Source organism: Fukomys damarensis, unplaced genomic scaffold (genome assembly GCF_012274545.1).
Source record: "Fukomys damarensis isolate Sample0158 unplaced genomic scaffold, DMR_v1.0_HiC HiC_scaffold_8, whole genome shotgun sequence".
NCBI classification, from domain to species: Eukaryota; Metazoa; Chordata; class Mammalia; order Rodentia; family Bathyergidae; genus Fukomys; species Fukomys damarensis.
Window position 1 is genome coordinate 5,641,372 of NW_022900920.1, and position 10,148 is coordinate 5,651,519.

Here is a 10,148-nt window from a genome sequence, read left to right on the forward strand (position 1 = left end):
ACAGGGTTTCACTATGTAGTTGAGACTGACCTGGAACTCACTATGTAGCCCAGGCTGGTCTCGAACTCACAGCAATCCTCCTGCTTCAGCCTCCCAAGTGCTAGGATTACAGGCGTGCGTCACCACACCAAGCCAAAAGAATTTTCTTATTAAGACATTTTCTTATGATCTGGCATAGTCTTAATTTTATAGTGCTGTTTTCAGGCCACTAGAAAAAAAAAAAAGAGAATGCTATGACAAGGTTATTGTTTAGAAAAGTCCTAAATTTTTTAAGTTTAATTACAATGATACTTTGTTTTTTGAAAATAGCATTTTCCTGCTGCTATGCAGAAATGCCAACCAATAATGCCAAACATCTTGCATGATGGAAATATTTTCTAAAATTAACCAGAGATTATAAAGTAGTCTCTATTATCAATGTGATGATCAGCATTGTAAGGTTTTTCTCCTTAAAATAATCACATAGGGAAAAAATTACTGAAGAATTAGGTTCTTATGCAGCCTTCCACATTGCAATGGGTTCGCCAATTGTTTTACTTTAAACAGCAAAATACTACTTGGGAAAACAAGAAGTCTGAAATGACTCCAATCAATGCAGTTTTTATATAGTTATAAAGGTTTCCCTGAAAAGAATCATTAAAAAAAAAGGGTCAGGGATTTAGACCAGTGGTGGTTCGGCTGCCTGACTCGCAAGTGCAAGGTCCTGAGTTTGATCCCCTGTACCAAATAAAAGAAAAGAAAAAACAAGGGAATGGGGAAAAAATAAGAACCAAGATGGATTATGCAAAGGTGCAAACTTCCAATGATGAATGTCATTATATTGTATACCTTAAATATACCAATAAAACTAAAAATTAAAAAGTCATTTTAGGATTAAACAGGTTCAAAAAAATAAAACACACTTCATAAATTATTCCTCGGGGCTTTTCCATGGTGTACCCTCATGTAAAACATGGTTATTTTCTAAACCTAGGTCAAGTTTCTAAACCTAGGTGCAGGGAAAAAATGGAAAGCCACAGGGCCAGGGATTTAGCTCAGTGGTTCTGCCTCCTGCCTCCTGCTTCCCGCCTCCCAAGCGCAAGGTCCCAAGTTTGAGCCTAGTACCAAAAAAAAAAGAAAAGAAAAGAAAGGTCACAAGACCCTATGGGCTAACAGCCTGAGATCAATCTTGAGGTCCCCTGCTCCAGTGGGCTGCTCCTCTAGCCTCTGAGATGTGCAAAGGAGGTACTGCCCAAGTATGAGCAGCGAAAGGAGGTGCCTGTCACGCCTGTACCCCCTCATCTCTACCTCCTAGCCAGGAGCTCCCCTCTTGTCTGTTCTGTGGGAGGAGATAAATAGCAGACCCCTATTTGCATAACCCACTTGGATACTAACCTCTATCACCTGGATTTCAGCTACCTGCAGATAGATACTACATTAGGCTTGACTACAGCATCTAGCATTTGAGCTTATCCTTATGCCTTTCCAAGACCGAGGGTGGAAACAGCACAGTCCCCCACGTACCCTCTGTTGGTCTTGGGCTTATCAAACCGGAAATCTGCAGGGTAGAGATGGAGCCTCACCATGTGATCCTTCCGGTCCTGGGTGGTCTTGAATTTCTCAGGGCAGCCTTCAACCAAGCACCGGTACTAAAAAGAACAGTATATCACTACCTTGGCCCTAGCCCACACTATGCATGTGCCCAGGCTGTTCCTGCCACATACCATGTCTTGTCTTTCTGCCAGGATCTGGAAGAGTGAATCGTGCCACTCCAGAATGTGGGCATCTAGCAAGTGCTCAGAGGGGAAGGCTCGGCTACACAGTGAGCAGGCGTTCCCGTGCATCATATGGTAGTGGTGCTGGTAGTCTTCCAGAGCAGCAAACACTTGGCAGCAGCCTGCCACCTGACAGGTGAACTCGGGCACCCTGGGAAAGGAGACTTGTCTCACCACAGCCAATTAGAGCAGGACTTTCTTCCCAGATGACCGTTAAGAAGCCCGGTTTAACCCTGGGAGTGTCCTTACAGTCCTAATCCCTACTTTTTCTGGGAGGACAGGGTCCTGCTATGTAGTTCAGGCTGGCCTAGAACTCATTGTGATCCTCCTGCCTCAGCCTTGCAGAGTGCAGTCATGCGCCACCATGCCTGGCCTAATCCCTATTTCTTTAAGAATTAAAATTTCCACAAACATAATTCGTTGAGAAGCCAGCCAAACTAAGATTGTATTTTGTTGTAAACAGCAGGGCAATACCAAGTGCCTGCACCCCGAGGTCTGCCTCCAAGGAATCTGAGCCTTGCGCTGCAAGTGGCAGCCCCAGGAGCGGCCGAGGGGCGGCACCAGGGAAGAGGTGCGGGTTGAGCTGCTTACCTGGACTTCTCCGGTTCCTCGGCCACCTGGGTAAGCACATCCTGCAGGTACAGGTGCCGCTGCACGTCCCCGTCCTATATCAGACAAGTGCCACGTGCAGCGCTCGGGTCTAGAACCTCGGCCTCACAGTGTTAGACCCCAGCCTGCACTCAAGAACCCCCAGCTTGCGCTCCGCCCCTGGCGAACCCACAGCGTTACATCACGCCCTCCGGGACAAGTGCACCCACCGCGTCAGGCCTGGACCCCCGCCGCTGAGCGCTCCCACACGCTCAGGCCCCGCCGCCAGCTCAGACTCCGGCGTCCCACAGACCGCCGCTTTCCTCCGCCTTAACGCACTCACCTCGAAGAACTCGTGTTCCCTCGGGAAACGTACCAGACGCGGTAGGAAGCCGAAGGGCGACGCTCGGGCCGCGGGGTTCCGCTCCACGGGCAGTGGCTCGGCTGCCCCCGGCGCCCCAGCCAGGCGTGCCCGGAGCGTCTGGGGGAGCAGCATCACCCTGGGCACCGGCGGAGCAGCCTGTCAGCCACCGTCCAAGGGGCGGGGCCGGACGTGACGTCACGCGCTTCCGGTAGAGGCGCGGACGGGGCGCGGCTGGCTGCGGTGAGTCTGCTGGACCCTGGGGCCGGAATCTAGCGCGTGAGGTGGGTTGCAGAGTCCTGGTGGGAGCGTCAGGGCGGGGCAGGTCCTAAGGCCTTGAGGCTGGAGGGGACCGGCCTTAGGGTGGGCGGCGGAGAGTCTGGCGGGTCCGTGAGCGTCTTTTCCCGCTCTCCGCTCCCGCCTGTTCTGCAGCCACTCGGACCAGAAGCAAGCGCCCGGCTCACCCCCAGCGCTTGTACCCGCTGGATCCGCCCGACTCTGGCCTTTTCCAGCGTCTTATATAGTCGCCCACCCGGAGTCGGTGGTCTTTGAGAAGTTCCGGTGTGGGGGACCCTTTTCTCCTTACAGTCCAGAGCCCCAGGCCAGCCTGTGTTGGGCTCTGCCTTTCTAGTCTCCTGCACCGGGCCGCAGCAAGTGCTCGGTGTTCAGGGCTGAAACGCTTGGGAGCGGTTCTTGCCACTCAGGAGCCCGCTGCTGCTCAGGAGAGACAAGTGTCAGAGGAAACCTTTTCCTAGTCAAAACGGCTGCTGAGGACACCGGGAGGGCCTAGCGATTGCGATCTTCAGGGGAGCACGGGCACCTGGATTGAGCGGGGCTTGTATGCATATGTGTGCAAACTGAAGGAAGAGAAGTCGCTGTTTCCTTAGTGGATAAATTAAGACTTTTTTGTCGTTTCTACCTTAGATATGAAGGTTTGTGACCATGTCCCAAATCAGTCATTTTTAGGCCTAGAAGAGCTTCAGTACAGTCTTTTTTGTGTAGCATGAGTTCTTGACATTTCACAAGTTGTAAAATAATGTTTTTTCAGGCCATTTTATCCAGTTCGCTTGGAGCTTTCAAAGGACCTTCTTCACTTCCCTCCTTGTTTTAACCACTGTTCACTGGGGGTGTGCAGCTAATAATTTGTTCGTGGTGGAATGTAACCTATACCCGATAAGTTCTGTCCAATCATGGACATCTCTGGTGACTGATAGAAATAGGAACTCAGGAGCATCAAAAAGGTCCTTACAGTAAGCTGTAGCAGTTGATAAAACTTGTTCACAACTGTGCTCTTCAGCGAGGACGCTGGTATTTTGGCTGTGAGAGGACATTCGTGTAGACAGCATACTGGCCCGTGCACTCAGTCAAGAGCACCCTTTCAGTTACTGTGACAACCAAGAGTTGTCCCAGGCTATTTGCAGAGGTTCTAGGAGAGATGCTCCTTGAGAGCTGTCTTCTTGTAGGAATTGCCCCCCAACTCAGGCAGAACAGGATTAATACTTGTGGGAATATCTGAGTGTTTGTTTGCACCTCAAAAGTTTCCTGAAGACAGTTTTAAAATAAGTACCCAATTAGATGATCTTTCCTCAGGAATAGCTCTCATATATATGATGTAGGGTGCTTTGTGTTGGTGAGAACTTGCCTGGCCATCTAACTTGACCAAAATACAGAACAATTTGCAGGCCTCTGAAAGCCTTATAGAATGTGGATTTAAAAAAACAAACAAACAAACAAAACTGGTTGCCCTTGAATTCAAGAAGTGTGTGGAGAAGTTTCATATGTCTTTCTGCTTTCAAGTAGTTTATGGTATCTCATTTAAGGGCTCCTTATAACTCATAAGAAGGTAACCGTCAGTTTAAGTCTATTGATTCAGGCCCAATTTTCCTTTTGTAAAACCAGAATAAATATTTACAGGTGGTTGGCTTTTGTAGTAACAGTAACAATTGTTTTTCTGGCTTTCCTACTTACAGTAGAACAGAAATTTATTACTTGATTCCTTTGGTACTTTATAAGAAGGATTTTTGAGTTGAGCATGGTGGTGCATGCTTATAATCCCAGCACTCAGGAGGCTGAGGCAGAAGGATCACTGCTAGCTCGAGCTCAAGGCCAGCCTTGGCTACATAGTGAGTTCAAGACCAACCTAAACTACATAGCAAGACCCTATCTAAAAAAGAAAAAAACAATAAAAATAATGATTTTATTTAATCTCTACAGCAGCTCAGCAGGGATATACAATATTACTCCCCCTCTTCAGTGGAAGCTTACAGAGGACAAGCTCCTTCCTTGCCCAGGGGCCACAGCACACAGGTGGCTCTCAGGGTCAGATTGCCTGATACTCCATAGCTCATGCTTAGGTGGTCTTGAATTTCTTTCTTGGATGTGATGAGTGCCTCTTAATTGGAAAGTGTCTGTGCTGGGAACTTGAGCACCAGTTCAGGCTTATCCTTCTGCTTTCATTCATGAAAGTACCTGCCTTGACCAATGTGAAGGTTTATATGCCAAGAAATTATTTTCCATCATACAGGGTTAGGGTGTAGTGCTTAAGGTCAAGTTCCAAGATGATATTGTGTAGTGAATTCACATACTCAGGAGTGTGTAGTGAGTCCCCTATTCTTGAACTCTGTTTAACTCATGGCTTGTGTTAACACTGTGTCAGCCCAGTGATTCTTGACCTTCCGTAAGTCACAGAGCTTTTGAGAATTTGTTGCAATACCATGTCAGAAAATTCACAGATATAATTGGTTCCACCTAATTTCCAGAGATTCTGTTACTTGTGGATCTGAAATTAACCCTTGTATAGGTATGAGATATCACTGAAAAACACATGAATATTTTAAATTTTTAAAAATATGTTACAGTAAAAGACTATTGCCATTAATCCCCCTTAAATGCACTCCCTCAGTTTGAACACATTTATCCTCTCATTCTTGGCATTTTCTGAAGCAGTTCTAAAAGTCCTCTTTCGTGAGTGCCTTTATTTACACTGAAGAGCTGTTATGTTGCCTCGTTTCAAAACATTTACCTTTTGTGGTCATTTTGACTTTGGGGAAGAGCCAGAAGTACCATCATGCCAGATCCAGTACACAGGCACATGAGGGCACGCTGTAATGTCTTTACCAGCCTGCCTTTCTGTTGGGTGACACTTGGCAGCAGCTTTCACTGTATTTTGAATCACTTCTTATAAAAACATAAAAGAGGACTTCTAGAACTGCCTCAGAAAGTGGCAGGAGCAATGGGATAAGTGTGTTCAAAGTAAGGAAGTTTTTTTGTTGTTTTTGATACTGGGGATGGAACTTGGGATCTTGCGCTTTCAAGGCAGGTGGCAGCACCAGTGAGCTAAATCCAAAGGAAGAGTATTTTGAGGGGGATTGGTGGCACTGTACCTTGGACTGTAATGATTTTTTGTGGGGGAGTGTTGAGACACTCATTATGTAGCTGAGACTGACCTGGAACTCACTATGTAGCCCAGGCTGGTCTCAAACTCACAGTAATCCTCCTGCCTCAGCCTCCCAAGTGCTGGGATTACAGGCATGCACCACCATGCCCGGCTACTGTAATGATTTTTTGTGGGGGAGTGTTGAGACACTCATTATGTAGCTGAGACTGACCTGGAACTCACTATGTAGCCCAGGCTGGTCTCAAACTCACAGTAATCCTCCTGCCTCAGCCTCCCAAGTGCTGGGATTACAGGCATGCACCACCATGCCCGGCTACTGTAATGATTTTTAATGTAAATATTTGCCACATATTTTGATCACATCTCATATTAAGTTTATGTGAAGCTCATAAAATTTGCTTAGGCCTATTTTTGAATCAATGGCTAATGCCCATATATATTTGTATTAATGGCCTTTATCAGCACTCCTGAAAATGGCTGACTAACCCAGATGTCAGTGGTAGAGTGGAAGTCTGTGCAGTTGGCTGCTGTCCACTAGGACATTAGTTAAGAACTCTTTATGCTATTTTGGTGTCCCCTAAGGTAAGGTTTTGGTCTCAGAAATTTTTGAGTTCAATGACAGACTCTAGTACATACCAACTGACAGGGCAGACAGAGCTGTTGATGGAGCCATCCAGCTTGGGTGCATAATGAATGTTCAGAAATCTACTAAACATTGTAGTAGTTAGGCAAGTCTGAGCCAGGAAAGAAGACATTCCAGGTTCCTGAGTGCAGTAAGAATGCAAAACTGGAGCTGTGGATGGAACTGTTGCTGAATAGTTCAGGGTCTGAGAACTGGGCATGGCCTCGGGTTGGAACTTACTTTAATATCTGTGTAGGGTTAGGTGCAGTAGCCTCAGCCCATGTAAACTCCCTGTGTAGGTCCTGGGCCTTCCAGTAACAGGGCCACTGTGTCTGTCCAAGTTGGACCAGGAAGCTCTGCCCACAGCCACTGAAGCAGCAAAACAGCTTCCTCTTGGCCCAGGACCACCTATGGATGGAGTCACCTAGCAAAGGAGAGGAAGGCCTGTGGGGACCTTTTATATCACCCATTTGGAATGCTCCCTAAGCTTCAAAGTGGGCTGGGAATGACTGATGATAGAAGCCAGGACTCTGGGTCTGAAGAGGTATGCCCTGGGGTATGCCATAAGGATAGCTGGTACACAGCAGAACGTCCCTGAGTCAGAGGCAGCAAGGGAGCAGACAGCTACAGGAAGGTGGAGGTTAGGCGGGCCTGATAATAAGTCCAGAAACTGGTCAAATTTGATTGTTTTAAGTTTTTGTGTAGGGTTTTAAGTTTATGGACATCTAGAGAACTTTTACAGGAAAACTTTCTGATGTTGATGTCTCAGGGCTAAAACCATGAGTGAATTTCGGATTCACCATGATGTCAATGAGCTGCTCAGCTTGCTGCGCATCCATGGGGGCGATGGAGCTGAAGTCTACATTGACCTGCTGCAGAAGAACCGGACTCCGTATGTTACAACAACTGTCTCTGCGCACAGTGCCAAGGTGGGTGACTGTCTCTGGTGAAGGCCCGGGGTAGGAGCCTATCCCTGGTGCAGGGTTGTGTGGGGTGGCTGTTGAATGTGTGGGGATCATTGCCAGTGACTGAGGCCAGTGGCACTTATCAGATTTTCCATGGGCCAAGTACATGTGCACTCCACTCTGTGATTATCCTGACTCCTGGTAGCAGCCACTGTCACTGACTCCATTGTACAGGCAAGTCAGTGAAGGCCAGGCAGGTCTGCTTTGATCCCCGAGTTACACACTCATTTGTGTCCCCTAAGAAGGGAACTCACAGACACACAGATATTTCTTGAGCTAAGAAGGGAAGCCACTGGTATTAACTATATAAAATCCTTTGAAGCTTTATTTCTTTATTCAAATAATACATAATTCAGAATTCTAAATCTTCAATAAAAGATGGATTTGAATTTGAAATTTATTTCTAAAATACTTATTGTAATGCTTTATTTACTTAAACAGCATAATGATGACACCAAGACAGAAAAAACTGAATGGAGTAGAATTTATGAATATATACTTTTCTCTTTTATGATATTGGGCATTGAACCCAGGGGCTTCACATTGAGATACACCCCTCCCCTTTCTGGGGCGAGTTCTTACTAATTTGCTCAGGCTGGGCTTGAACTTGTGACCCTCCTGCTTCAGCCTCTGCAGAGTGCTGTGATTACAGGCATGTACCACCACACCTGGCTCACATGCTTGTATTTAGTGTGTTGTCATGGCACATTATAAATCACTGAAGGAGACAGCCATGAGCTGGTACGTGACAATAAATTCCAGAGGGAATAGAGTCAAGGTGTGAAATGAGAGGAAATTCCAGATAGGTTTCTTTTGCGGGGGTGGGGTGGGGTACCGGGGATCGAACTCGGCAGGTGACAGAACCAATGAGCCCTGGCCCCAGATAGGTTTGACAGAACATTTAAATGAGTTGTTTTAGTTATACTTCAGAGATGTGTGATTATTTAGTTAATCTAATTTAACTCCATTTTGATTTTTGTGTTTTTCTTGAAGGTTTTTTCTAGTGCTTGATTAACTGTTGTCATTAAATCACTCACATTTGCTTTTGAGGTCAAAATTGCAGAATTTTCTCGTACTCCTGAGGACTTTCTAAAGAAATATGATGAACTGAAATCTAAAAATACAAGAAACCTTGACCCCCTGGTGTACCTCTTGTCAAAACTCACAGAAGACGAGGTAAATGCCTGTGCTGCCCTCATTACTGCTGTCACGAGAACATTGGGAACATTTTGGTCATGGCTTGGAAAAATAGTGCACAGAAGCCTGCTGGAGTGTAGATTATGCCTTACACACATTCACATTCCTTCTACCCGCCTTGCTCCCTTCATTCATCAGCCCTTCCCTGCTTCATGCCAGTAACATTTGAGCACTTTTTTTTTTTTTAAATCAGAATGAACAATATCCAGGATGGGCATAAATGTGAGAGACATTGGTAGTAGTGACTCTAGTGTTGAGCATTTTAGCTTTACAAAAATCATGCCTGACTGCTGCCTGTTTCACATTTCTCATATCATTGTGGAGGAGAGAGCAAATGACATGCTAGGTCCCTCTTCTCTGTCACTGGTGGAGGGATGCACCAGGCACGTGTAGACCACTAGCACTAGGATAGATAAGGGGATATGGTGGTTGCTGTAGCCCAGGAACCGTAGGTGGAGTGTAGAAGAAAGCTCATCTTTGAGGGCAAAGTTACCCCCATGGGTAGGTGTTTTAGTTAGGAGAAAAGCCAGGTATACACATACTGACCCCATGTGTTTTCAGACTTTGCAGTATTTGCAACAGAATGCCAAAGAAAGAGCTGAACTTGCAGCCACTGCCATGGCCAGCAGCACCAGCAGTTTTAGTGTTCCTACCACAGTGTCCAAGATGTCCGTGCAGGAGCTCGAGGAGCTGAGGAAGCAGCTCGGCAGTGTGACCACAGGCTCCACACTGCAGCAGGTACTGTGTTCACCAGAGTTCACAGAAGCAACACCTGAGGTGTGTCTATAGTTTATTAAAAATGAATCTGAGGGCCGTGGATTTAGCCCAGTGGTGCTGCACCTGCCTCGAAAGCACAAGATCCTGAGATCAAGCCCCGGTACCAGGAAAATAAAAATGAATCTGAGCCAAGCATGCTGTTGTATGCCTGTACTCCCAGCACTCTGGGAGGCTGAGGCAGGAGGACTGTTAAGTGCAAGCCCAGCCTGGGTGACTTAGCAAAACTCTCTCTCAAAATTAGAGGGGGCTTGGGATTTAGCTCAGTGGTTCTGCCACCTGCCTTGAAAGCACAAGGTCCTGGGTTCAATCTCTGGTACCAAAAAATAAATTAATAAAAATAACAAAAAATACAGTGATATATGCGCACCCATGTTTATAGTGGCACAGTTTGTAATAGCTAAAACTTGGAAACAGCCCATCTGCCCATCAGTTGGAAACTGGATAAAGAAGATGTGGTTTTTCTACAAAGTGGAATACTACTCTCCGC

General features: G+C 46.4%; 2 protein-coding genes across 4 annotated transcripts in view; one reads left to right on the plus strand and one right to left on the minus strand.

Moving 5' to 3' along the window:
• Positions 1-2,864, minus strand: part of Znf511 (zinc finger protein 511) — a 4,077-nt gene extending 1,213 nt beyond the window's left edge. The window contains exons 1-4 of the mRNA XM_010620122.2: positions 2,686-2,864; positions 2,346-2,419; positions 1,704-1,905; positions 1,504-1,628 (exon numbers count right to left, since the gene is read on the minus strand). Coding sequence (XP_010618424.1) covers positions 1,504-1,628; positions 1,704-1,905; positions 2,346-2,419; positions 2,686-2,838 — 554 coding nt within the window. The 5' untranslated portion in view covers positions 2,839-2,864. The remainder of the gene's footprint in view (positions 1-1,503; positions 1,629-1,703; positions 1,906-2,345; positions 2,420-2,685) is intronic.
• A 24-nt stretch (positions 2,865-2,888) lies between these two features.
• Tubgcp2 (tubulin gamma complex associated protein 2) overlaps positions 2,889-10,148 on the plus strand; it is a 25,492-nt gene continuing 18,232 nt past the window's right edge. For 2 of the 3 annotated variants that reach the window (XM_010620145.3, XM_010620131.3), the window contains exons 1-4: positions 2,903-2,987; positions 7,492-7,651; positions 8,738-8,863; positions 9,446-9,622. In XM_010620145.3, the coding sequence (XP_010618447.1) occupies positions 7,502-7,651; positions 8,738-8,863; positions 9,446-9,622 (453 nt within the window). In that variant the 5' untranslated portion in view covers positions 2,903-2,987; positions 7,492-7,501. Of the gene's footprint in view, positions 2,988-7,491; positions 7,652-8,737; positions 8,864-9,445; positions 9,623-10,148 lie in introns of all 3 variants that reach the window. The other variant, XM_010620140.3, reaches the window with a different exon arrangement.